This window comes from Panulirus ornatus, chromosome 3, assembly GCF_036320965.1.
Source record: "Panulirus ornatus isolate Po-2019 chromosome 3, ASM3632096v1, whole genome shotgun sequence".
Taxonomy (NCBI): domain Eukaryota; kingdom Metazoa; phylum Arthropoda; class Malacostraca; order Decapoda; family Palinuridae; genus Panulirus; species Panulirus ornatus.
Window position 1 is genome coordinate 72,325,579 of NC_092226.1, and position 27,359 is coordinate 72,352,937.

Below are 27,359 nucleotides of genomic sequence, written 5' to 3' on the forward strand. Positions count from 1 at the left end.
TTGTGTACAGAGCCTACAATCATACAGCCATTTCTGCATGTTTTCAAATATGAGCATCAGAAATGATGTCTGAAATATCTTACCTCTTGTCCTTTATACAGATGCTGAATAAATCAGATCCTATGCAGTGCTACAAATAATTGCTTAAGTATTTTGAATACAGTTAAATTATTGTCATTACATTTTACTCCTTGGGCAAAGAAAATGCTAATGCAGTGGTCAAAGTTTGAGTTTGAATAATAAGTTACTTTTGGAAGACAAAAATGAGCCAGATTTAATGCCAACTAATATACAATGATGATGAATATACTCTCACATATATCTCAAAGATCTCTTCACATTCTCAAGTCACCATAAAAAATGGACACATGGATGATGATTAGTCAATATGGTAAATAGATTCACTAATGGCAGTAGAGAAGTGAGTCGATCTTTATAAGAAATACAATATATTGATGAAAATATGAATGAAAATGATAAAGTATGCATTACAGTGAATCTATAAGGCAGATGTTTCTACAAAGCAATAATACTTCAAACAGGCATATTCACCACAACCAATTAAGAGAGCAACCAGAGAGAATATAGTTATCACTAAGGCACAAGGTTTGAATTAGCACTGACACACTATACTGTAACTTTACATTAGCTATGATGGAGACAACGTTAGCAGTAAAATAGGAATCTGCAGACTGTAATTGCAATAATCCCAACCTCAATTCTCTAACATTAATGTATGACTAAATATACATGCTAGTGTAGCATATGTATGTCAAAGTACATCCAAGGAAATTCCACCTACATAAATATCTGTTTAATCCCCATAAAACAATTATGTTTTAAATTCAGGAGGTTGGTATTAATACATTTAGTGGTTTCATAACAAACTTTGTGTCCATCAAGCAATACTAAGGCTATTTCACAAATTTCCAACATTTCTTTACAAAAGTAATCCACTGCACAAGAGTATGAAAATATAGTTACTATGTGGTGCATTACATAAGGAATGATTAAAAAATATTCACAAGAGAAAATAAAATGAAGATTTCTAGAAAGATAGGCATGTCTGTATTTACCATTTACAAAAAATAAAATTTAATCCTCTTCTTGGAGATTTATCGAAATATCTTCTGCTTTTGGATTCTCATCATATGATCAACAATATTTATATTAACTGATATAGATTTCACAATCATATATCTTTGTCATCAAGCAAAAGGGAACTCATGAAAGGAATCTAGGAATATGAATGCAAGCTGGAATTCTTATGCTTCATTTTCACAAACCAATATATATATATATATATATATATATATATATATATATATATAATTATTATTATTATATATAACCTCTGGATCCCTTTCATGGTACTTCTGCAGCTTCAAGACTGTAATGCAATCAGAGGCAGGGAAATGTTGAACTCTTTTAGAATGACAAGCTCCTTGATGAGACTAAACCCCCTTTTGTCAACTGATAATGATGCAGCCTCACTGAAGATGGCATCACTCACAGTAACACATTATTTTATATTTCTAGCTTATTTGCTCACATCCACTCTGGCTATCATGCATATTGTACCAAACCTTAAGCATTCCTATTCACAGTCAAGGCAGGAAAGGAGTAGATATTAGGTGTCTTTAATGTGGAAGATGAACCTCAGGAATGAGACGTCTTGTGATACGCTGAAATGAAGTTTTTAATGTCAAGATGGTTCATGTCTAGAATGCAAACAGAAAAGTGTAACTCGTATATGCTTTGGAAGTAGTTTCAGATGGGTGTATGTTTAATATGGTAGAATTTAAGAATCTGTCGGAAGAACAGTTGTTTAACATTTGTTGCTGTTAATGCATGCAAGTGTTTGTTTAATCGGTCATGTTTGTTGGGATAATGTGTAAGCACATCACTATGGATGGCTGTGGTGTTTTTGAGTTAGGAGGGGTCTGGGGTTGCTGCATCAAAATGGGTGCAGTGTGTATGGAGGCTAATTTTACTAAAAGTATTTTTGTTTCATTGTGTATGTGTTGAGTGTTTATAGTTGCTTGGCAGCCAGTGATTATTATGAGGGCCTTGTTTTGTGTAATCTGCATTTCTGTTAAGTTTGCTTTTAGACAGGGTGGATGACCACACATTTGAGACATAATTTAGAATGCAGTGTATGAACTAGTTGTAGAGGATGCTATGCAATTCTTATCCTTGGCCAAAGCTGTGCTAGTAAGTGTTCTGAGGGCAACTGATATGTTTAAGATCTTTGTATTGATATTCGAGTTGTAGGATGTACATGTTGTGTGTGTCATATATGATACCTAATATGACTGAAGTTCTATCCACTAGAAGTTGATCATTCAGGGTTATGGGTGCGAATCTGATTCGTGTCCAATTGAGTGGGTAATGGATTCTGGTGGGGATGCAGGCATTCTTTGGAGTCAGCCAGTTTTCTAACTATCTGATGCAATGTTTATGTTGATTAAAACCTGATTAACGTCAGGATGTTTTAATGCAGCTGTGATGTAATATGCACATGAGAAGATTTTCAACAGTGTGGCCTGTGGGAGGTGATGTAGGCATATATGAAATTTTTTATCATTATATAACCCCTAAGATCCCTTTCACTGCTGAGGCTTCTGTTGCTTCAAGGCTGTGCAATTTAAGGTAGCTGGGAACTGATGGACTCCTTTGGAAAGACAGTTGTTTGATGAAAAGATACCCCTTTTTATCACTTGTGTTCCCACCTTGTGCAGGCAGAGTCCAGAAACGTGTGTGCATTATCTGGGAGGACATAAAATGGGTATGTTGTAAGGTAGAGTGGTCCCAACAATGTTGTATGGATATGAGGCATGGGCTGTGGATGAGCATATGTAGAGGAGACTTGTGGTGTTGGAAATGAAATGTATGAGGATGTGAATTGGTTTGATCTAGAAGATAATAAGGGGGTATGAGAGAGGTGTGGTTATGAAAAACAGAATAAAAAATGTGGTTGAGAGGGTTGAAGAAGGTGTGCTGAAATGGTTTGGATATATGGAGAAAATGAGAAGAAAGACTGACAAAAAGGACGTGTATGTCAGCAGTGGAGGAAACAAGGAGGAGGAGGAAACCAAATTGGAGGTGGAAGGATGAAGTGAAAAAGATTTTGAGTGATTGGGGCCTGAACATACAGGGGTGTGTGTGTGTGTGTGTGTGTGTGTGTGTGTGTGCGTGTGCAGAGAATAGAGTAAATTTGAACGATGTGGTATACACACGAATATTCAGGAAAAATTCAATGCTCCACTAGTTTGGTTTCCATCGAAATACCTAACAATTTATGGTAAAAGGAAGAAAAATAGCAAACTGTAACACAAATTTGGCATCCCAAATGATGGCCAGATCCTGTGGTACAGTGAAATGTAATTTATGAGGCCAGTGCTATACAATTCTTGCTGTACATTACTATAGCTTCAGGATACAGCAGTGTTAAGTGTAATACAGGACATATTAAGTAAGCTACAGTATAAATACCTGTGCAGTGTAAGTGTATTAAGTCCAGTGTGTAAATGTGTTTACAGAGGTGTTAAATAAATTACATAAGTAGACAAAGAGATTGTAGCATTCGTAGAATAAGAATTAAGAAATTTAAAGTCAAGAGTATAGTAAAAATTTGGCTCAAGTCTTGTCTGGTCTTCCTCATAACTTAGTCATCACTTAAGAGTCTACATTGTGGTAAGTCATGTAATACTATTTGTATTTTTGTTTATACACTTTGGGAAATTTGTGATGGTCACAAATTGGTCATGAATTAGTGACTTTATGAAAATTCTGAATGTTGAATTATATTTGCAATGTTAAAAAGTAACTCTGAAACTCCAGTATTTCAATTAGGGTAGTCACTGAAGATAGCAAATTTGCATAGTTGTCCTAACATACATATATCTATAATCATATATTATGTATATGTATATATTGGATTTTGCCTGTTTGTGGTTACAACATGAGTGAAATATCACCTTCAGTGAGGCTGTACCACCAACGCTTGTTGAAAAGGTGGACAGTCTTGTCATTAAGCTTCTTCCAAAAGAGTTCAACATTTTTCTGTTTCTGATTGAAGCGAAGCCTGAAAACTGCAGAAGCCCCATTACAGGGGTCCTGGGGTTATGCATTATATAAATAATATATATATATATATATATATATATATATATATATATATATATATATATATATATCATGCATACATACATACATGTGGATACATTTGTTTTTATTTTCCAGCTTTGAATTTCTTGTCACTTGTTTCAATGTACATTATCAAGTATTAACCACAACATACAATTTTTCAAATCTACCCTTTCATATACAACACACTTCAAATAACTTGCTACTTAAAATGTTGTGGGTATTAGAGATGAGATGGGTGCAGCCTTTGTAATGAACCACTCCCATTTCACTAGCCCACTCCATCTTGCCAACATAGTTATTATGTATGTGCAAAATATAATGTCATGCATACAAAGAACATCAAGGTAATGCAGTTTATTTGATAACCTTGTAATTATTGTCCTGAAATGACAATATTGCACTACCCCTAAGTTTCTTCAATAACACATATTTGTGTATTTACAAAAACATGTCTAAAATTTTATCTGATAAATTTCAAGACAGGTATTTAATTACAAGTATAATTTCAAGTTATAATTACTTCTCAAGTGATATCCATTTTTCAATATTTTTCATTATTTCCTATAAGAAGCCTGGATCAAGTGGTTGGGGCATGAAAGCAATGCTATTCATATGATATTCAAGAGCTTTCAGTTAGAGTTGAAAACTTTATTTCATTCAAACCACAGGACATTAAGTTTTCATGTAATACAAAGCATTTCAAGAAATACAGACCTTACCATATTTACTGATGATACTATCATGCCTCATCTCTACCACAAGCTGTTTAAGGAAATTTTCATACTGCAAAACTTAGCTACAGGTTTCCACTATAAATCTGACACAACTTTGGTCTCATGGCCTTACCCATAATGTATTTAGACTGATTTATAATACTTGTGTGACACCATTGTTATTAATTTCTTCCATTTCTTCCTCTTCCTCTTCCTCCTCCTCCTCTTCATCTCCCTCACCATCATCTTCTTGATGTTCATGTACTTGGTTTACAAAAGCCTCTAGAAATCTGAAAAAATAACAACAAATATCACAATAGCAAGCAAACACTGCATGTATTATTAAATGCATAACTAACAGTAATAAATGTTTTATAGGCAAGTTTATGACGGTATGATAAACAAAATTCCTAGTGATGTAACTGCATTTCCTGAATACTTATCAGCTTAATTCACTGCAATCTGACCCGTCACTCACCCTAATTTAATGGAAAAGTTGCTATTCATTGTCTCCAAATTAGATGCATAAATATTTCAAGAGCCACACCATCTATGAAGATCTTGTTCTTTTATCTCTTATTTAAACGAGGTAAAAAATTTCATGACTGCACTCCTAAATGTATCCATATATTAACTTTACCAATCATTATGTAGACTGGAATGGAGTTAATGAAAACACATATGGGTAGACAGTTATAGCATTCAAGCACATCTATCCCATCTACCCAAACCTACTTCACCAGTCAACTTAAAACATATCTCATGTTCTGTACAGCAGTTTTCCTTGTATTTCATGAGCATGACTCCTTTGCATTACGTAATGTTTTTCTAGTATCCATAGAGGCTCTTTTTTTAAGGTGATAGATGCATTACCACAGACGATGTTATAAAAAGGGGATATGTTCATGGGGAATATTTTGCGATAAATTTTCTCAAATATGCTGTTCGTGTTAATTAAATTAATGATTATTAACATATGGAAAATAAGGTGATTTACTGATATGATACGAACTTTGTCCACTACCATAAACTAGTGACAGCCAGTGATTTATCAAGTGATAATTTTTTTTTCATGTCATTGGTACAACTGCTAAATGCTGGGCATCCTAACCCTCTCTTGGACTACTTATTTCAGTTTTACTCAGTAAGCTTAATTTTGAACTCCACTATGAAAAGATTAATAAAATTATGTCATACTGAATGTAGTATCATAACACAAGGAAACTGTCAGAGCTGCAAAGAGGACTGCCATGGTACTGAGAAATTTCAAACCAAGAAAGTCCAATGATGGTACTATTCACAGCACTTTTTCTCTTAAGAATAGAATACTACTGTGTGTGAATGTCACCACAAAGAGCTATAGAAATTGCTAAGCTAGTGAAAACCCAAAGGTCCTTTACCATCCAAACTGATTCAGTAAAATATCTGAGTAAATGTAACATGAAAAACTAGAATTGTACTCATCCCAAGGTACAAATACGATAAACATGAAATACACTTAAAAAAATCAGCAATCAAAATTAATTATTAGAATGACAGATACAGTAAGATATGAAATTAAAGTCCAGTGCAGAGCAAACAAGCTGTAGGCTGAGGTTAGATAGCATAAATGTTTAGCTCATGACTTGTGACTGCCATACAAAGAATGAGAGGACTCCACAGACTTTTAAAAATGAAAATGGAAAATTCCCTTCACCAAGTTGCACAGTTGCAAGACTAAACTGTGCATAGTAAATGAAAAACTAAATTATCAATTTAATTGGTAAATAAGATGTTCACCAGGGAAACCTGGCTGCAGACTGAGCTGCAGTAGTAGGAGGTATCCCCAAAACCAGTATAAAACTGATCTGTTCAAGACCATAAATCAAGTCAAAGTACAAAGTACAAATGCAGCCTAATAAACATTCTTCATCTTTACTTCATGATGATTCATACTTTATCTTGCTAGCTTTTCACTAAGTTTGATGATACTAAATACTTCCCTGAACTTTAGCCAAATTTCACGGATGGAAATGAAATGCACAACCTACAAAAGCCATAAATGTAACCTGAGCTCTACAATTCTATAAGTAACTTTATCAATTAATACAGTACAATATGAAAACCAAAGGGGGTTGGGGTAGTCATTTCAATAGTTCTTTTTTTCAGTCTTCTATGTACATATTGTTATTTTATACCAATACACTTATTTCTGATAACTAGTTCTGAAAAAAATCACAGTGAAAATGTAAAAGGATGAAGTGTCATTCTACAAATAATAGTAAAAGTAACATTCTTTTTTCTCTTTCCCCTTTTTATGGATTGGCAACTTCAGAAGAGCCAGAACGTGCAATTCAGTATAGTGTCTTTAACATGATAATGACCACATCAGAATGCACACAGCAAGCATTATCCTGCCAAACCAACATCTCAAAGGCTGAGAGTGCACTGCACTAATGCTGTTCAAATCCCATTCAAATTATGACAATTAAATGAATCATGATAAACATTGACATATTATTTACTTACTTGTATGGTTTTTCATCTCCACGCATGTCACAAACAGTGTTTGTGAGTGCCATAATATAGTGTTTTGCCAATGTTAGTGTCTCAATCTTGCTCAGCCGCCTGTCCATCTTGACATGTGGGATGACTTCACGTAGCTCCTGAAATATCACGGAACTGTAACACAAATATTTTTTTCAACATAAGCAAAATCAATTCCATAAACCTGCCCATATCTTATGAACTCAAAGCTGGCATACATTCTAAAATTTTCCTGTAAAACACAGTAATCAAATACCCCGCCAATTCATTTGTAGCCTCTTTATCACTCACTTTGTTCTTCCAAATTATCTTTGTCCAACACAACCTAAACATATTCAGTTGTTTTCTTGAAACTTTTGTATATTCAATCTCAGGGTCACATACACTAATCTGAAACTAAATGACCAACCTAAATATTATTTCACATTTCTCTTCTCTGGAGCTGTGGTTTCAGTGCATTATTACATGACAGCTAGAGACTGAGTGTGAACGAATGGGGCCTTTGGTGTTTTTCCTAGCGCTACCTCGCACACATGAGGGGGGAGGGGGTTGTTATTCCATGTGTGGCGGGGTGGCGATGGGAACAAATAAAGGCAGACAGTATGAATTAAGTACATGTGTATATATGTATATGTCTGTGTGTGTATATATATGTGTACATTGAGATGTATAGGTATGTATATTGTGCGTGTGTGGACATGTATGTATATGCAAGTGTATGTGGGCGGGTTGGGCCATTCTTTCGTCTGTTTCCTTGCGCTACCTCGCTAACGCGGGAGACAGCGACAAAGCAAAATAAATAAAAATAAATATTCTCTTCTTATGGTACCTTAAACCTTTACAAAAATTCATTTCAACTACAAGCACTCTAATGAATACCAATTCCTATGCCAAACCAATGCCTTACCTGCATATGTCAAAGCAGGCTTTTATTTTTTTAGATAGTGTCGTCTGGTTATCATGTCGTGTAAATATGTATTATTGTTTTCCAGTGTATTCAGCTTAACTTTGGTCAAAATACATATCGGTCTCACTCATCATGCTGCATTTGTTACATACTGGAAAAATACCTTTCAAAAAGAGAAAAGTTAGGGGTCTTTGATCAAAAGGTCTCTCAAAACATAATCTAAGCTATCAAAAGCAATTTCTTTCAACTTCAACCTGCTAGGGAATATGTAATGGCTGCACATATATCTAACATCTTGGAGGTATATGGATTAAAACAGTTTCAAATTACAACCACCACAAGAGTGTCCGCAGTATTTTAAAAAAGACACAAAAAGGCAGCTTAACATAAATCATAGCACCTAGCCAACAGTTATTTTTTGCAAAACCAGTGCTCAGTCTCTGACACCTACCTGGAAAGCTTTGTTAAGTGAGTGCATTCTCATCCTTTCTCGCTCATTGCTCTCCAGTCGCCGAAGGTTTCTCTCTCTTGCAGATATCCCAGATCTCCTTTTTTTACCCCGTCGAGGTGGACCAGTTGACCCAGTCAAGCAAGTCTTCTTTCGTTTTTGACCAGCAATACCTGTGCTACTTCCACCACTACTGCTAATCCCACTCTCACTCTGAGAGTCAGATCCACTACCTTCCGCTCCATTCTCATTCTCACCTGAAAGTCATCAGAAAGATAATAGAATAACTATACAATGATTGATATTTTTGTCCATCTGATATGAATGTGTCTAATATGGCTGTCTTTCTTTATTTTTCCTTAATCTATTTTATTATTATTTGTTTAATGTGGAGACCAAGGAAAGTATATAAATTCAGCCCTACACTAATTTCCCAGTGTTGCATATATAACAATTACCTGCAACCTAACAGAACATGTAGACTTCATAACAGATATGATTTTGGTAACCTAGTTGAATCTTCCTTTTACCTACTCCATCATAATTTGCTCTCCTATATATATATATATATATATATATATATATATATATATATATATATATATATATATATATATATCTTTTCTTTCTTTCAAACTATTCGCCATTTCCCGCATTAGCAAGGTAGCGTTAAGAACAGAGGACTGGGCCTCTGAGGGAATATCCTCATCTGGCCCCATTCTCTGTTCCTTCTTTTGGAAAAAAAAAAAAAAAAAAAAAAAAAAAAAGGAGGATTTCCAGCCCCCCGCTCCCTCCCCTTTTAGTCGCCTTCTACGACACGCAGGGAATACGTGGGAAATATTCTTTCTCCCCTATCTCCAGGGACAATATATATATATATATATATATATATATAGAAGGAACAGAGAATTGGGCCAGGTGAGGGTATTCCCTCAAAGGCCCAGTCCTCTGTTCTTAACGCTACCTCGCTAATGCGGGAAATGGCGAATAGTTTGAAAGAAAGAAAGAAATATATATATATATATATATATATATATATATATATATATATATATATATATATATTTTTTTTTTTTTTTTTTTTTTTTTTTTTTATACTTTGTCGCTGTCTCCCGCGTTTGCGAGGTAGCGCAAGGAAACAGACGAAAGAAATGGCCCAACCCCCCCCCCATACACATGTACATACACACGTCCACACACGCAATATACACACCTACACAGCTTTCCATGGTTTACCCCAGACGCTTCACATGCCTTGATTCAATCCACTGACAGCACGTCAACCCCTGTATACCACATCGCTCCAATTCACTCTATTCCTTGCCCTCCTTTCACCCTCCTGCATGTTCAGGCCCCGATCACACAAAATCCTTTTCACTCCATCTTTCCACCTCCAATTTGGTCTCCCTCTTCTCCTCGTTCCCTCCACCTCCGACACATATATCCTCTTGGTCAATCTTTCCTCACTCATTCTCTCCATGTGCCCAAACCACTTCAAAACACCCTCTTCTGCTCTCTCAACCACGCTCTTTTTATTTCCACACATCCCTCTTACCCTTACGTTACTTACTCGATCAAACCACCTCACACCACACATTGTCCTCAAACATCTCATTTCCAGCACATCCATCCTCCTGCGCACAACTCTATCCATAGCCCACGCCTCGCAACCATACAACATTGTTGGAACCACTATTCCTTCAAACATACCCATTTTTGCTTTCCGGGATAATGTTCTCGACTTCCACACATTTTTCAAGGCTCCCAAAATTTTCGCCCCCTCCCCCACCCTATGATCCACTTCCGCTTCCATGGTTCCATCCGCTGACAGATCCACTCCCAGATATCTAAAACACTTCACTTCCTCCAGCCTCTCACCATTCAAACTCACCTCCCAATTGACTTGACCCTCAACCCTACTGTACCTAATAACCTTGCTCTTATTGACATTTACTCTTAACTTTCTTCTTCCACACACTTTACCAAACTCCGTCACCAGCTTCTGCAGTTTCTCACATGAATCCGCCACCAGCGCTGTATCATCAGCGAACAACAACTGACTCACTTCCCAAGCTCTCTCATCCCCAACAGACTTCATACTTGCCCCTCTTTCCAAAACTCTTGCATTTACCTCCCTAACAACCCCATCCATAAACAAATTAAACAACCATGGAGACATCACACACCCCTGCCGCAAACCTACATTCACTGAGAACCAATCACTTTCCTCTCTTCCTACACGTACACATGCCTTACATCCTCGATAAAAACTTTTCACTGCTTCTAACAACTTGCCTCCCACACCATATATTCTTAATACCTTCCACAGAGCATCTCTATCAACTCTATCATATGCCTTCTCCAGATCCATAAATGCTACATACAAATCCATTTGCTTTTCTAAGTATTTCTCACATACATTCTTCAAAGCAAACACCTGATCCACACATCCTCTACCACTTCTGAAACCATATATATATATATATATATATATATATATATATATAAATGTGAGAAGATGGCTATCTTTGGGTAACTAACACTATTACTACTGCTAAGCATACAAGAAACACTGTAACAAACAAAACAAAACAAAACAAAAAAAAATCTGATAAAGATGAAAACTACAAACTTGTGACCTGGTTCAATCAATCTTACAGCTACTACAAAAATTGCAATGTGGTCAAATTAATAGATATTGAAAGCTTTCAGTGCTATTTCCTCTTCACAGCTCACTGGAAGACGGCAGAATTTTAAGTATTTGGGAGCTATCTTAGGTAAGTTTGGTGATATGAAATGAGAAATAAGAGACAGATCAGTTCGGGGTAGAAGAGTTATTAGGTCCCTTAATAGAATAATGATGGGTAAAGGCGTAAGTATGGAAATGAAGAAAGAATTAAGGGAAAGCACAGTCCTTTTGGCCTTGCCCTTGGCATATGAAACATGAACATAGAATGAGTCAGAGGTTAAGAATCCAGGCTGTGTAAAATGAGTGATATATCTGAAAGGAGCATGTTGTATGACTAGATGGAATGGATAAAGAAATGAGGTGGCACAGGAGAGATTTGGGATAGTAAGGAATACAAGGGTGAATTCTGGAGTGATAACGTGGGTGAAAAGTAATACTTTGAAGTGGTTTGGGCATGTGGAAAGACAAGGAGAGTGTATGACAGTACAATTAAAGAGGGCAGTATCACCTGTGCCATGGGGAAATAAAGTAGAAGACTACTGGAGGGTGAGAAACTTGAAAGAGTGCGTTGAATGGAGTATGCGAGGGAGCCATGTAAGGACACAGATAAGTGACCACCTCCTTAATGGGAATTCACAGAGGAAACAGGTATTAGAGATAAAGATAGACATTAAAAAAAAAAGTACAAGAAGGAAGAAGAGAAGGTAACTCTATAAATGCCACCTTCCATAAACTAATACTGAAATTACAGGATAAATCTTGAGAATGCCGTCAAACTCTAATCATGCAATCTAATCTCTCTAGTGGTTTTCTATTGTTTAGAGTTTTGTCAATATTGTACTATTTTTTTCTTTCCAGTAAAGATATAGCATGGGTGAAGGTGACTTTTCACTCATGGTGGTACCATTTGGAGGTGGAATCCAAGAAAAAAAACACACACACATTGTGTAGCGGTTACTGTTGCTGACCGTGGTTCATCCAAAAGGACCACTTAGGCCTAAATCCATGGTATGATAGTCAGCCCACAGCCATCCCAGCTATTCATCTTCCCCTTGAAGATAGCACATAAATGGGTATCTGGCTCAAACTGGGGTCTTTGTGTATTCATACACATAAGGGTAAAGACATGGTACACACAAGGTTAAGAGGTAATGCGAATGTCTCCCTGTAACACACAAATAGTAATCACACAGAGTGAAGACTGACAAAAGCAGATGAAGGTCAGTGATGGTCTTTGGACTTGTAGAGCATGTCCCAAATAAGGTAGAATGAAGGGCTAGATAAGGGGATGATGTCGAAAAGGTATATGTAAGTTTCTTATTTCACTTTGTATTGCATGAATAGTCTTGTCACCTTTCTCATGGGTTGTCATATCATTGTTTTATATCTTTTTTTTTGCTATGTTCCAAGGTAGTACTGATGACTTCATTCATTTGTTTCTTACTATCAAGGACTCTTTTAGTCCAAGTACAGTATTCTAAATCCTTCAATTTGTTGCTAACTGCATATGATTGAATAACTTTCTCTTCCTCTTTGTCGGCTGTAGAGTTCAAGGTCCTCCAACCTCTAATGGTATTATGCTCTAATACCTCAATTTTGCTTGAGAAGTTTGGCTCTAGAAGAAGGTGATTGCCTTGATCAAGGGCTAAGGTTTTAGTTGATCTACCATTTCCTAATATCCAGTTGCAATACTGTCTGGGAATGCCAAAACTGTTATGAGACAATAGTTGTGGTTAAATGACATGGATAAAGGTTATTTGATTTTTTGCAGCTGAACTGTGTGTGAAGTGTTTCTTGTCACACACAGAATCTTTTTTTTTTTAAGATATGATGGTGTGTTTGACTTGGTTTCATATCTGCAATGTTTGGACTTTGTGTGTCTGAGTTTAGTTATGATTTAACTGTTTATACATAAATTGTTTGTTTTTGTGGTCTTCCATTATAAAAGTCTGAAGAGAAGATAACGGACCAAAATTTACAAGAAATTACAGATGACCACAAACTAGGAGGCAGCTAAAGCAGCAGAGGTTTGAAAAGCTTGCAATGAGTCGGAGTCAATTCTAAGGCATATCTCAGAACCAGAGGAGGAATATTACCCTAGGCAATTTTCACTGGATCCCGCTAATGAAGAGCCAGCACAAAAGTGAGACCATATACTATAAAGGTTGGAATAAGTTATCAATCAAATCAAAAATTTTCTTTACAACCACTTAAACTGGAGAAGTAATGCATGTTGTAGGTATTAAGGTATGGATGAAAAAGTCAAGGCAAACTATTAAGAACTTTAAATATTTTCTGCTGTTGGATCAGTGACATCAAAATAACTTGGCCACTGATGATGACTGGTGAAGCCACTGACTGACATCATCTCAGGTCAACAACTAACTGGCTTTATAGAGTCAGATCTCAAAAAAATTATATTACAGTCTTCACATAAATGTTATTTTGTGCAGCAATTATCAGCCAAATTCTCTTAAAAATGTCATTTTGTGCTGCCATTATCAGCAGAATTCTTTCATTTGTTATTTTGTGCAGCATTTTATCAGAAGAGTACTTGCAAGAAACTAACAAGTTCTGAATCATGGTATAAAAAGTCCATCAATCCCTTTAAATAATTAGAGCAACTACCTGAAGGAGGACTGAAACCTGACTTCTTTATTATTCCATAAAAGTTATCAACTTACTCCACATATGTTGCATGGTCTCACTTTAGTTTAATCTGGTTCTACGTAAGTTTTAAACTTACTCCACATTTGCTGTAGTCTTATTTTTTCATTGAATATATGTATTCATGTACTTATGTGAAACCAAAGTGAATCAAAATCAAATAAATCATCTAAATGGGGACTATAGTTTAGCATATGTAACTGAAAAAAAAATTACCTAAGGCAACATGAAATTATACACATAAATGTCTGAAGGAGATGTGTATAATATCCCTGAAAATGTCTGGGATATCCCAAACATATCTGGAAGTTCTTGGTTGTTCTCACTGACTGGAACCAAGAGAAATACAGTGATACTCTTCTCAGAAGGATCATTTCCCGAACGATGACCAAAATTACAAGCACTATGAGCTTATTTGAGCTGGCGATTAATCTCTTTTGAATTCATCTAACAGCATATTTGAAATCATTTCCCATTTCATCGTCATACATACTGATATATTTCCCTATTTTCTTGCCATTAACAGGTCTCTTTGTAAACACTAAGTGTACCGAAAATAAAAATGTCTGCCCTTACATGCAGTTACAGACTGGTGTGAGTTGAAGAAAATCATATAAAACAATCTGTTTCACTCTGAAGATCATTTCAACCAGAATTTGCCAACTCTGCACTATACAGTTCCCCTAATAACTTAATAACATGTAGAACGTTACAGAATATGTGGTAAGTCTGGTCAACATCATCCAGCTAACTTTGCTGTATATGTAGCGTTAGTTAATCTGTTTACTGATGCACTAGTTAATGCCAGATTTGAATATGCGATGACGATCATATTCACCGACCAGTGATACAGTAATCACACCTCAAACATAACTTTGACCCAAGCCAACATGACCGCCAAATATCTCACTTTGGTCAATGACATGATGTTCTTTAAAAAAAAAAAAAGTGATCAAGTAACCCCTCATTCTTCTCTCTTTCTCTCATTCAAAGTGGGTAAATTTAAAGCCTCTAGCCCTTGCTCCGTAACTCGGCTCTCATAATTCTGGTACTGTCTTCGTTGCCCTCTTTTGAACCGTCTCCATAAGCTCTTTGAGATTCTTTAGTTGCTGTGATCAAACGTGAGAAGCATATTCTAGTTTGGCCCTTAAGTAGGATGTGAACACCTCGTGAAAGATTTTCTTACCTAAATACTTGAAAGCTAGCAATTCAGATATCTACCAGAGGACAGTTTGTCTTCTTTTCATAAGGGACTCTGGCAACAGGTTAGGGATGGTGTCCACTCTCAAGTCCTTCTCACCCACAGAATCCCGAAATTTATTTACCGTTAGGTTACTGATGACTGACGTGGAAGTTTTCCCATTATTCCTTCATCATCCGCTGAGGAGGACTGTCATATGACCACCAGTGATAACAAAGGTCGATGAAATCCCAAAACTAATATATGTCCTCGCGAGCTTAACCTTAAAGACGGAATGTATGCTCGCTTCAATTAGAAGTCAAAGAAGGTCGGATTACCTCGATTAGCGAAACATCACATAAAAGGACGTACACGGGAGTCACCAAGAGATAGCCTGATCAAGACGATGACTGGAGGTAAGTAAGGTTGGGTGTGTTGATGGGCGTCCTGAGAGGTTGTACTGATGGACGCCTAGTTTAAGCATGTTGATGGGAACCACGTGGAAACCTATGAGAACGAGCTTTAACCCAGAGGAAACCCGTGGAAACTGGATGTGACTTGTGAAACATACAAACTAGCTCTGACCTTAGAGAAACTCATACAAAATGGCTTTGACCCCGGTGAAACTTATACAAAAATGGCTTTGAACCATTGCGAAACTCAAGCGAATTAGCTTTCATCATGAGAACCTCATACATACAGGGTTTGATCCCTGAGAACCTCATACAAACAGGGTTTGATCCCTGAGAACCTCATACAAACCGGATTTGACAAAGCAGGAACTCAAGCAGGCTTTGACTCTGGAGAACCTCATACAAACTGGTTCTGACCCTGTAGGAACTCATACAAACAAGCTTTGACCCTGGAAAACCTTATACAAACCGGCTTTGACCTTGGAGAAACTAATCCAAACTGGCTTTGAGCCGGGGAACTCTTAGAAACTGGCTTAGACTCTGGAAAACTCCTAGACACTGGCTCTGACTCTGAAAACCCACAGAAACTGGCTATGATCTTGGAAGCCACATAGAAACTGGCTTTGACCTTGGAAACCCTATAGAAACTGGCTATGACTCTGGAAAACCTATAGAAACTGACTTCATTTCTGGAAAACCCATAGAAACTAGCTTTGACCCTGGGAAAGCCAAAAAAAAAAAAAAAACTAGCTTTGACCCCGGGAAACTCATAGAAACTGGTTTGGACTGGTAAACCAAAAAAAACTATGACCCTGAAAAACATAGAAATTTGCTTTAACCGAAAAAAGTATGAAAACCGGCTTTGACCTTGGAAAAACACATGAAAACTGGCTCTGACCTAAGAGAAATATATCGAGCCTGGCTTTGGATTTGAAATATAAGTTAGTGGCTTTGATCCCGAAAAATTCATGAAAACTGGCTTGTCGCAGAATAAACTGTCTTTGAATCTTGGGTAATCCATGTAAACTGGTTCTGATCCCCCCCACACACACAAAAAAGAGAGCCATGGATTCATCCAGGTACGAAATTGTACTACCACAGTCACTGTGTTACCACAGTCGCTGGGTTAAGCTATCCACAACGCGTATCTTATACGGTCAGTCCCCTCAAATACCAAAAAATTTGCTATCAAAATGACTACCTTATAAGTCACATACCACGGGGCCACTGAACACTCCCAATCAACTGTACTTTTACCTCACGATCTTCATTGCTCAGCAACAGAATGAGTCACAAGACATTCTTACGGGTCAGAAACGGAAAGTGCAGATAGCAAGTCTGAGTGTGCCGAGAGGGGCGGGTAGTCTGTTAGGCTAACAGGGGCCTGTTGCGTGTAGGTGTGTAACCAGATGGTGTACTAGTTAACCCGTCGTCTGACCCAACAGACGAGGTGAAAGGTCACTCATCCGACACAGTTCCACTTGCCTGCAGCACAGATGTAAGGGGATCAAAGCGACTAATCGTGATGGGGGTTGTGAAGAATGTTTTAATATCCTAGCGTAAAACCTCCTCTCAATCCATGCGTAAAGTATAAATGTTTTTCTCAACAAAAATTTTAGTTCTAATGACAAAATATAACATACTAAGATTTTTAGGTCTTGAATCACTGTCGAATGCGTTTACTGAAAACACAAGGTGATGTGTGTGTGTGTGTAGGAGAGCTCTGTCTATAACATCCGTAGGTATCATATCATTTACTAAAATTCAAACAAAAATGACTGATGATCAATGTCTGGGAATAAAATCGTCAGGTAAACTTTATCTTCAGCATCAGGGTTAATTCCAATCCCCTCTTATTCAGATAACATTAAAAGTAATTTCGATATTCTCTTCACAACGCTAACAAACACTTGATTCACGTATCATTATGATGTTTTTTCCTAAAAAAAAAAAAAAAGAGGCAACGGAAACAGTGTTTCACCTCAATTTTCCGTAACCTTTCGATCACTAAGCCCTTTGAAGAACCCCTCAAGCAAACCGTGACGAAAGTCCTCTCTCTCTCTCTCTCTCTCTCTCTCTCTCTCTCTCTCTCTCTCTCTCTCTCTCTCTCTCCCTAAAACCCATCCTTAAAACTTCCTGCTATACTATGCTGTCTCCTTCTGTTCACGCTAGGCATTACTGTCCGAGCAGAAATCCTCGTCACAGACCCATCAGGTCTTCTGACATCCGTCCTGTTGTAACATTATCAACAACCTTCGAACAAATTCCTCCCAGTTCATTAACTCATAAATCCTGTTTTCAGAACACATTCTCTCCCTCTCGGAAAAAAATGAACCCCGCTCCCAAAGTCTTCCATTCCTAAAAATTGTCCTTTCACTCAACAGTCTAGGGATATACAGTCTTAACTCCAACCACCTGTACCGGGCTGGATTTACTTACCCCACAACTGTAGGGTTCTCAGTCATGTGAACGCACACAAATAATGCAACATGATGTCAATACAGTATTCACCCTATACTTAGTCAATATGTTTTCTCCAGCTCTTCTAACGCTCACTGCAAATCCGTTTCGATTAATAACACCTCATTTTTTTTTTCTAGTTTTCACACTGGTATAGAATTACTAACTACATGTTTTCTTTTGATCCGTGGCCGATGTTGTATAAGGGGGTAAAACGAGTTTCCCCTCAGGATATAACATTTTGTGACCCCGTCAGGAATGCGAATGTATTGACCGTGGCGACGACGACGAGGGAATCTGGTTTAAGAAAGCAAACCCGATCTCTTTGTAAGTTGTACATACTTCCCGATACACAACATCCCCCTTGAGAGACGAATGGAAAGAACATCACGGAAGCGACGGTTATTGCCCTTTGGTAATTTATGCCGTAATTATACACAACTTCCTTTCAACGTAAAATGAACACCAAGGACCGGAGCAACAACCAAGTTATAAATATACCAGGCATCAAAACTATATCACTACGCTACTACATAAAGACTAAAAACAAAAACGTGACGAGGGTCGAGCACATGAAAATACAACCCTATGTACCTGGTATTTTTTCTCTCTCTTTTAATATCCCTAACGGAAAATAGTCTACCAAGTCCAGAGGAAATGCTGTGGGACAGTTGATGAAGGAGCTGGTGTGATGTGGTGGAGTTAGGATTTATCCTCAATAACTCATGGCTCCCATAGTCGCCCTTGGCAGAGCCGGGCCTAGATATACCAGTACAAAATGCACTTCACATGAAAATTTCACCCGTTACTTAAGAGATACCAGAAACGTAACGTATTTTGACCATATTCAAGATTCCATATAGATGCGATCTTCTCTTATGCTTCAAAGTGTAACGCATTACATCTACCTGTACGTCAGCTGTTTCAGCATAAGGTACAAGAATAAGTGGAAAGAGATGGAAGAATTCATTTTAGAATTACGCCCAAAATAACTTGATACCATCCCTGGCAATATCAGGCAGCCCATATCACGAGTTTGTCACGTTCTTCAATATTTTTTTGAAAAATTAGCAATCCTCAACCTTCGATATTAGTTGAAACATCATCGACATACCTCTATATATTCAATGTTATCAACCTAAATGACGGAACACTAATATAAATGGCACAAAAGAAAAATCCCTCTCTAATGGTTTGAAATAAATTCAAAAGACACTATAAATGACCAGTCGTAAGCAACCATTAAAATGCATTTCCACCGTTAGATGTGAAGAGTGGTGATCCATAATGGAAGAAATCAGTCACTGCAGAGTCAATTCATCGGTTCAATAATAACCGAAAACTATTGGAACATGTTACGATAGCATATCAAAAGCCATTAAACTGATTCAAAGCTCGCGTTCAAGGTCAATGTGATAATGACTAATTTGAAAGCTAAAAATATTGCACAACCACAGGACACGGCTGAAATGATTAAGAGGGACGACCAACCACACAGCGAATAAATCAACTTAGAAAGATACACCCGATCACTTTCAAGGTATCTAAACTGTTGGTGAATAGATGTCATGACACAAAGAAAACAGTGAATAAATTTGAAGAGTAGGATGACAGTAGGGAAAGTTCAACAGACGGAGCGCAACGAGAGTCGACTCCCTCCCCGTACTGGACAGACAATTAATGAGCAGATGCAGCAAAGGATAGGCTCTTTAAATACAACCACAGGACACTTCCAGCGACTATAGGAAAGAGACGGATGCGTGATTTCCAAAACATAACCTTACTATATACAAAATACATTAGGAAATGGTTGGAGGAAAAATAAATAAATAAAAAAAAAGGTTACACGTGACTCCATGAGAATGCCACAATTTATGTTTAGGAGCATTTTCAGTAACATTCATTTCTTGATAATGTCTGTATCATATACATATAATATATAAAGAGATAAACTTGGTTGAAAGGCCAAATGAATTCCGCTTCCAATGTACGGACCTCCAAATATCTAGACTGATGTATCCAGATAAATCGTATTTCCTAACTGTTATTTCTTGTATCATCAAAAATTATGGCGACCAGAGGTCCTGTCAACGCGTTTCTTTCCTGTATTCACTACCAGAAACGTCTACAAAATAAATCTGCAAAACTTACAAAACTAACTGCGAAATCACGTTATTGTCACGCATGTGGGCATTTATCGAACATTGGTGCAAACGACCTAGCCCAACCATGATAAATAACATGGCTCTCTCTCTCTCTCTCTCTGACTATCGAGGCAATCCCAGTCCTTTAATTCTTACACTTAAATTCTCGGACGAAGTCACAATCAATCCTATTGACGATTAAACCTCTTCGGTGATTTTATAAAGATGCTTTGGCAATCAGCGTAAAGCCTTGACCAAGATGTCCCCCTTTTGCCGAGAGGGTTTTACGAAGCCAACAGCACACCAGCGTTAACGAGAGAGAGAGAGAGAGAGAGAGAGAGAGAGAGAGAGAGAGAGAGAGAGAGAGAGAGAGAGAGAGAGCAGCTCACAACCAGACACCAACCATGGTTTCTCGCCTAACGGTTTCCCCACCCGAACGTTCCCCCGTTCATAAACTTTGCGTCCAGTGGTTTCCCTGTTAACTGGTTTCCCGCTCTCCCACCCATAAGTCGCCTAGATGGCAACAGCCTCCTATATCACCTCATTATAAACGAGTGTCAAGTGAAAAAAAAAATTCGAGTAATGTAATATACACTTAATTTCATGTGAAGTGACAAAAAAATTACGTTGATGGGCTGTAGGCAAGACAGGAGAAAGGCAAAGAGGATCAGAACAATGTATAAAAGATAAGAAAGGTAATTATATAATCAAGGGGGTTACATTACATACAACATCCACTTTTCCGAAAGAATAACGTAAGAACGGAAGCTAGTTCTAAATAGATAGAACAGTTAAGGATTAATAAGTTACTAAGGCGGAAGAAGATATAATGCAATGCCGGAAAATGGGACCACCGTCCCTGGTGAGGCCAGAGACCGTAGTGGGACCACCCTTCCCGGTGAGGCCAGAGACCAGTACTGACCTGAGCGTCGCTGGGCGGCGTGGTGCGTGGTGGAGGGGGTGTGGGCAGGGAACTGGGCCTCCACGTCCACTTCCTCGTCTTCCACCACTCCGGTGCCGCCCCAGTAGCCACTTACCAGGCCCGTCACGCGCATCCTGCAACACGAACATACAAACGCTGTCACATCTCTCATTAGCCGACTTAATACAGTTAAGTCAAAGGTGTTTAGGTTGTGAATTAATCATGCTTCTCAAGTTGAGGATGTGAATTAACTGTGATTCTCAAGCTTAGGATGTGAATTCATTATAATATTCAAGTTTAGGGAGTGATATTTTTCAATGGATTATATATATATATATATATATATATATATATATATATATATATATATATATATATATATATATATATATATATATATGCAAATGGAAGATAATTACGCCATTCTTAACACTTGCACTTTAATGAAATACCTATAACATATAAACATCTAAATGTATAAAATTCAAAGGAATCTAAACATCACTATTAATAAACTTAATCAATATACACAGCATCACATGAGGGAAACAGTATCAGCTATTCTTATCGAGCCAAACAAGCAATGTACAGTGTCTCTTAGATACTAAAATACTCTTCTCAAGCGAACACGTTTTCTAATTTCGGGTTGAGGGAACAGCAGCATGGTTGTCTAACTGCAGTTCTTCATCATAATTATCCGTTAATTTACAATGTTCACTTGAAACGTGTGGTTCATTTCGCGCATTTGAAAGAAATATTACACACTACGGGCATGAAAAAAAAAGGCATTAATGAAAATGTGTTATAGTAAGCGATACTTTGTAAGGAAAAAAACTACAAAATCTGAATTTCATATATCTATTTCTTGGCTACACTTTTATTAAGATTTTTTTCTTGAGGTGTGGCGCCGGTTTAAAGTCTTCATAATTCATTTTATAATTCATGAGACACCACACTGTGCAGAGGGGAAGAAAACTGAGGACGACGTGAATACATCGACTAGCGACCCATCAGCAGTGCAATGCACATTCAATAAGCATTAGTAGCATTTATATATTCTGGCACAGAGTGAGGAAGCGTAAAATTCCAAGCGTGGCTACATATCCTAGTAGGTGGAAGATAATACAGACCAAGCAGCTTATCTGTAACCTTGAGATACTAAACTAACACCGATTACCAAGCTTAGTTATAACATACCACCTACAAAATAAAACAACCCTTTTGCCTGGCCAACAATATTCACACAACATAACGTATCTTAGTAAACGCTAAATGCAAGGTACCAAATGTATGATGTATGAATCAATGCGTGAATGTATGTTTTTCCTCCATGAACCATTCTCACAAACCAGTTAGTAAATTAATGTATAAACGTGAACATAACAAACGAAGAGAACCTGCTGAACTAGGCTTGCTGGGTCCATGTGAGGCATGTTCTCTACACCCGCCCTCTCTCAATCACACACAGCCATCCAATCTACATATTTTTGTAAGATTTCTATGATTTTGACGCTGTTGTCCTATCGGACGACTTACACCACCCATCAACAACAGTGATACCAAAGCAATGCTCTTAACATACCCTTATGAAATCTAGGTTTATTTAGTTTACAACTCATTTTGCGAGCCCTTCTGGGTTGAAGATTATTATTTTTTTTTGTTTACATTTCTCATTTACTCATACGTATCGATTAGAGCACACGATACGATACGCCTCGCTAGGAACGCGAAATTAAATTTTCTCCGTCTGTCCTCCTCGGGGAGGTTTCAATACCTGGAATCGACTGCTATATCCTCCTCTGGGTGGTTTGTAGAGAGTTTATGTCCACCCAATATCTCGGTGGGCTGATGCGTGCTGCTTAATAAAGGTGTGGTCTCCCTTGGTGAGATAAGAGATACTGCTTATAACATTTGCATTATCATTTCTAAGGCTTACCGAAATAAATCTAAGTATTCAAATTTCCACTGTCGTTTCCAATACTTCTAGTAATAAATTTAAGTATTTCGTTCGCCTCATCTCGAACGGCAATATACTGCTGCTTCGGTTTTAAGTTGGTTATCAAGACCAAAAGATCTGTAAGGTGACGAACTGGACATCTGTTTTCCCTACAATTATCAAGCACTTAACACGTCAGAAGTTAACTTCATTTGTCACTTTTGTCAATGTCTGTACTTTGTTAAGGATTTCCTCAAGTGCTACAGAATCTTCACTTGAATTTATTAATCTTTCCTCCATCAATATCGTTACTGAATCTGCTGTCGGTGACACCAACTTACATGTCGTTAATATATATGAATAAATGAGATCCCAAAACCGACTAACCTGGACGAACGCCAGTATTCTAATTCACTTTCCAGCAAGTCAGCCAGGCTTCAATCTAGTTTAGAACTTTCCTACTGATAACATGAGCCTCTACTTTTAATTAATATCTTATGAGCAACTCTTTCAAAATGCCTTAACTGACGGTAGAGGTAAATAACGTCATACTTTTCACTAGTCTACCGTTTCAAAAATATCAGTAAGAAAAATAGAGCAAATTTTATTGACAAAATCTCCTTCTGATAAAACCATGTTGGGAATCATTGTTTTTCAAGGAGAGTTCGAATCTCAAATGCTATTTATTGCCTCCCCAAATTTTCCCACCACTGACGTTCAACTGGATGGTATTTGGGAGGTTATACACCTACTGTATTACCCTGTCTTGAATACCGGATTAACATTTGCTGTCTTCAAAGCTCTGACCATGAGCCCTGAGACTATAGATTTGTTAAATATGGTTACTAATGGATGACTGTTCCTTGCACTCTTTCAAGACTGAATAAATTTCGCATATTTATTCTTATTACTTAATCTACATATCTACACTGGGATATCTCTAGTTACGTAAAATATGCATAAGCTATCTTCCTCAATTATGTATAGATCTTCGAAATCATCTTCGGTGAGCAAGGAAAAAAAATATTCGTTAAAAATTGCTCACTTCCTGATCTTTGTCTGTTGCCTCGCATGAATCAATCTTTTTTTTCTTTTTTTTTTCCCCCGATTCGTATATAGACTCTCTAGCAGCCCTTATCTTTCTGGTTTTTCAGCTGTGTTTTTGACATGCCTTGTTGTTGCCAAATACAGATGCACAAGCCAAACCTCTTCCCTCTCTCTGTATAAATTATTCTTCTGTCTGGTGAAGCTCCTTAATCAACTGCTCATCCCCCAAAACCCACTTAAACTGGATGTAAATTGCTTATAAGGAGTATCAAGCTCTTGGACATTAGGTAGAATTCCTTAAAAAGAACTTATACACACAAACACACATCCCCAGCTGTACTGCCTAGGCTACGAGAACACGCCTCTATCCTAGCCTTCCATTCAAGCAAACACAGTATGTGTTTTCCGAGTACGACGCAGCGCGCAAGACTTGATGTAACGTGTAATCTGCTCTCTAGTCAGACGTACACCTCGTATTTATCAGCATGTGAGGAACTACGCCGTCTTAAAGAGGAACGCACGTGCTTCAATCACCTGTGCGTATATAACTGCATGCATTCCCCAGTGGGGGCACAAAAGTGCCTCTGGTATGAATGCATGTCTGGTATCCATGCTTCTCCTGCGTACAAATGCTTGCGTGTGCATCTGGATGCCGGATTAACCCCGCATGACCAGCATGGCCTACTCGTGGGGTTCCTGTCTCTTTCAACTTTCTCCATCAAGCAACTTTTTAAAACTTTTATATGCCGTTAGCATTCACATTTCTACCACTAGGTTGCATTCCATTTATCCACCATTCTTGCGACTGAATGGATTTATTTCTCGTCTGACAAACGTCCTCCTTAATTTCACATTATGGCCTCTAGACGTTCCATCTTTGCACCTTCCAATGTTCGCTGTTGACAACATCAGATTGGCTGAAAAACTTAAAAGGTTACTATCACGTCACCTCTAACTCTTCTCTCTTCCATGGTGGACAAAATAATCTCCTATGATCTCTCTCTGTAACTCCTTTCTTTTCCAGAGTAAACAAACCTCGTGCTGTAACTCATCTTTATTTCTGGTACCATCCTTGTTACCCTCCTGTAGACCTTCTCTATCAACTCAGAGTGTTTGCGTACGTGCGGTGACCAAATAAGAGAAGCAGAATCTAGTTCTGGCTTAATACACGATGCCAACTGCTTACTGAATGTCTCTTTATGGTCGTACACGTTCCTAAAATGTCACTAGACAGTCTGTCATCTTTACGGTTCTCTTCTGGTGGCGTTCCAGCGACAGATCAGGTAAAACGTCATCTCCCAAGTTCCTCTCACACACACACAGATTCTTGCAGCTTACATCATTACTTTACTCTGGTTAAATTTCATCAACCATGTATCAACTCAACTACAGAATCTGCCCAGGTTTCCCTTGTCAAATGATTGGATCTGGCTTTGTGGAGTTTGTTAAACCCAGGACCCTATATATTTTGGCCTTGTATAAAAGGTATCTAAAAACATAAAGCTATCTGTACGGAATCATAAACTGCAATCCTCCTCTTTACCTTCCTCATGACCTTACCATGATTCGCAAACTTAGCAAGTAATTTACATACATCGAGCCGAGCAAATGGCCCCACGACCGAACCCCCTCCGACAAGACCGCTGGTGACCTCAGCCCATTTCAAGATGGCACCTTCCACATGCGTCGTCTGTTTCCTTCCACAGAGGCAATTCTCTGTCCATCGAAGGAGTCGTCCCATCATACTCCTGCCTGAAGATGCAGTTTCTTTACTAAACTTACAGTGTCGAGTATTTTCCAGCAGTCAAGACATGCGCAATCCCCCTATTCATCTCTTCTAAATTTAGAAGCGTAAATAAGAAAGAAAAAAGAGAACAACGTTTATCACATAACCTTCCTTTCCCTAGATACGTATTGTCTCTACCCTAAGGACACCCGTCAGAGACACCGGCTTGTATCAGGGCAACTATCCAGTCTCTGAACAAGACAGGCGCGAGGTACATCCCCCAGTCCACTCCACAGGCACGTTATCTTTGCTCCAGCGACATCTTGAAACACTATTTCAAGCGACCTGTGTGGGGCGTATCTGTACGCGTCTTTCAGCACTGTATGGAGAAATATCACCAGGATCTTAAGCCTTGTATGGGTCATGACCCTTTAGCACTATGTATACGTCTCCCTTGATAACTTCAGTGCTTTCTAAGACCTCCTCTCCATTCCTTTTCCTTGATACCTTAGTGTTTTCCAACACCTCCTTTCCCATGCCTCTTCTCCCTTGATAACTTCGCGATTCCCAAGACCTCCTTTCCCACCCCATCTCAACTGTGTTGGGGGACTCACGTCTTAAAACTAAAAGACAATTCTGAACTTGCCAGGATGCGTGTGTAAGCGTGGTGTGTGTGCGTGGATATGTGGTGTGTGCCAAGCAGATGTTCACGTGCGTTGCATGTGAATAAGTCACACGAATTTCAAAGGGTCAAAGTTTCAGCTCCTCCGATATGGGGTGTATGATAGGGAAAAGAAAATGTTCATAGCACCACCAGACAGACAGACAAACGCCACTGCATTATAACTGAACAACGTGAAAGACTTACAGAGTAATGAGGTCTGACGACCTAACCCTCAGGGAACCAAGAGCAACATTTGCCTCATCCAAAAAGAACGTTTGGGCTGGATCTTGCAGACTTTTAAGACCAAGTGGAAAAAAAAAAGAGTAAGAACCGATGTTGTCGCTCTTCAAAGGAGCTAACACCCTCACGGACAGAATACTGGTGTGTGCTGACATCACCTTGCACGGCGGGAGAAACTTTATGCGAGTCGGTGTGTGTGCAAATATCTTTCATATCCAGCACTGACGTTGTAGAGGATCTGAACTTAACGGGAACGACTGATAATCAATGCGGCTGTGCTCTCTCGGAGCGCAAGACGGGAGAAGTACGTCAAACTTTACAATTATAAGAAAAAAAACAAAAAAATCCTGGAGGTCATAGTCCCAGCTTTATACTCATATCATAAACAGTTCACTACCGGCACAACAGGCATGGAAGATCATATTCACTACCGGCACAACAGGCATGGAAGACGCTTCTAAACATCGAAACACGAGCGTTGCGACATGCGCAAGAGATAACACAGCAAACACCTGGAGCCCAAGA

At 38.2% G+C, this 27,359-nt stretch overlaps 1 protein-coding gene across 3 annotated transcripts in view; it reads right to left on the reverse strand.

The window, feature by feature from the left end:
* LOC139763435 (uncharacterized) overlaps positions 1–27,359 on the reverse strand; it is a 79,562-nt gene that overhangs the window by 4,771 nt on the left and 47,432 nt on the right. For 2 of the 3 annotated variants that reach the window (XM_071689487.1, XM_071689471.1), the window contains exons 2-5: positions 21,222–21,355; positions 8,750–9,003; positions 7,374–7,510; positions 4,472–5,155 (exon numbers count right to left, since the gene is read on the reverse strand). In XM_071689487.1, coding sequence (XP_071545588.1) covers positions 5,020–5,155; positions 7,374–7,510; positions 8,750–9,003; positions 21,222–21,355 — 661 coding nt within the window. In that variant the 3' untranslated portion in view covers positions 4,472–5,019. Of the gene's footprint in view, positions 1–4,471; positions 5,156–7,373; positions 7,511–8,749; positions 9,004–21,221; positions 21,356–27,359 lie in introns of those variants that run through there. The other variant, XM_071689479.1, reaches the window with a different exon arrangement.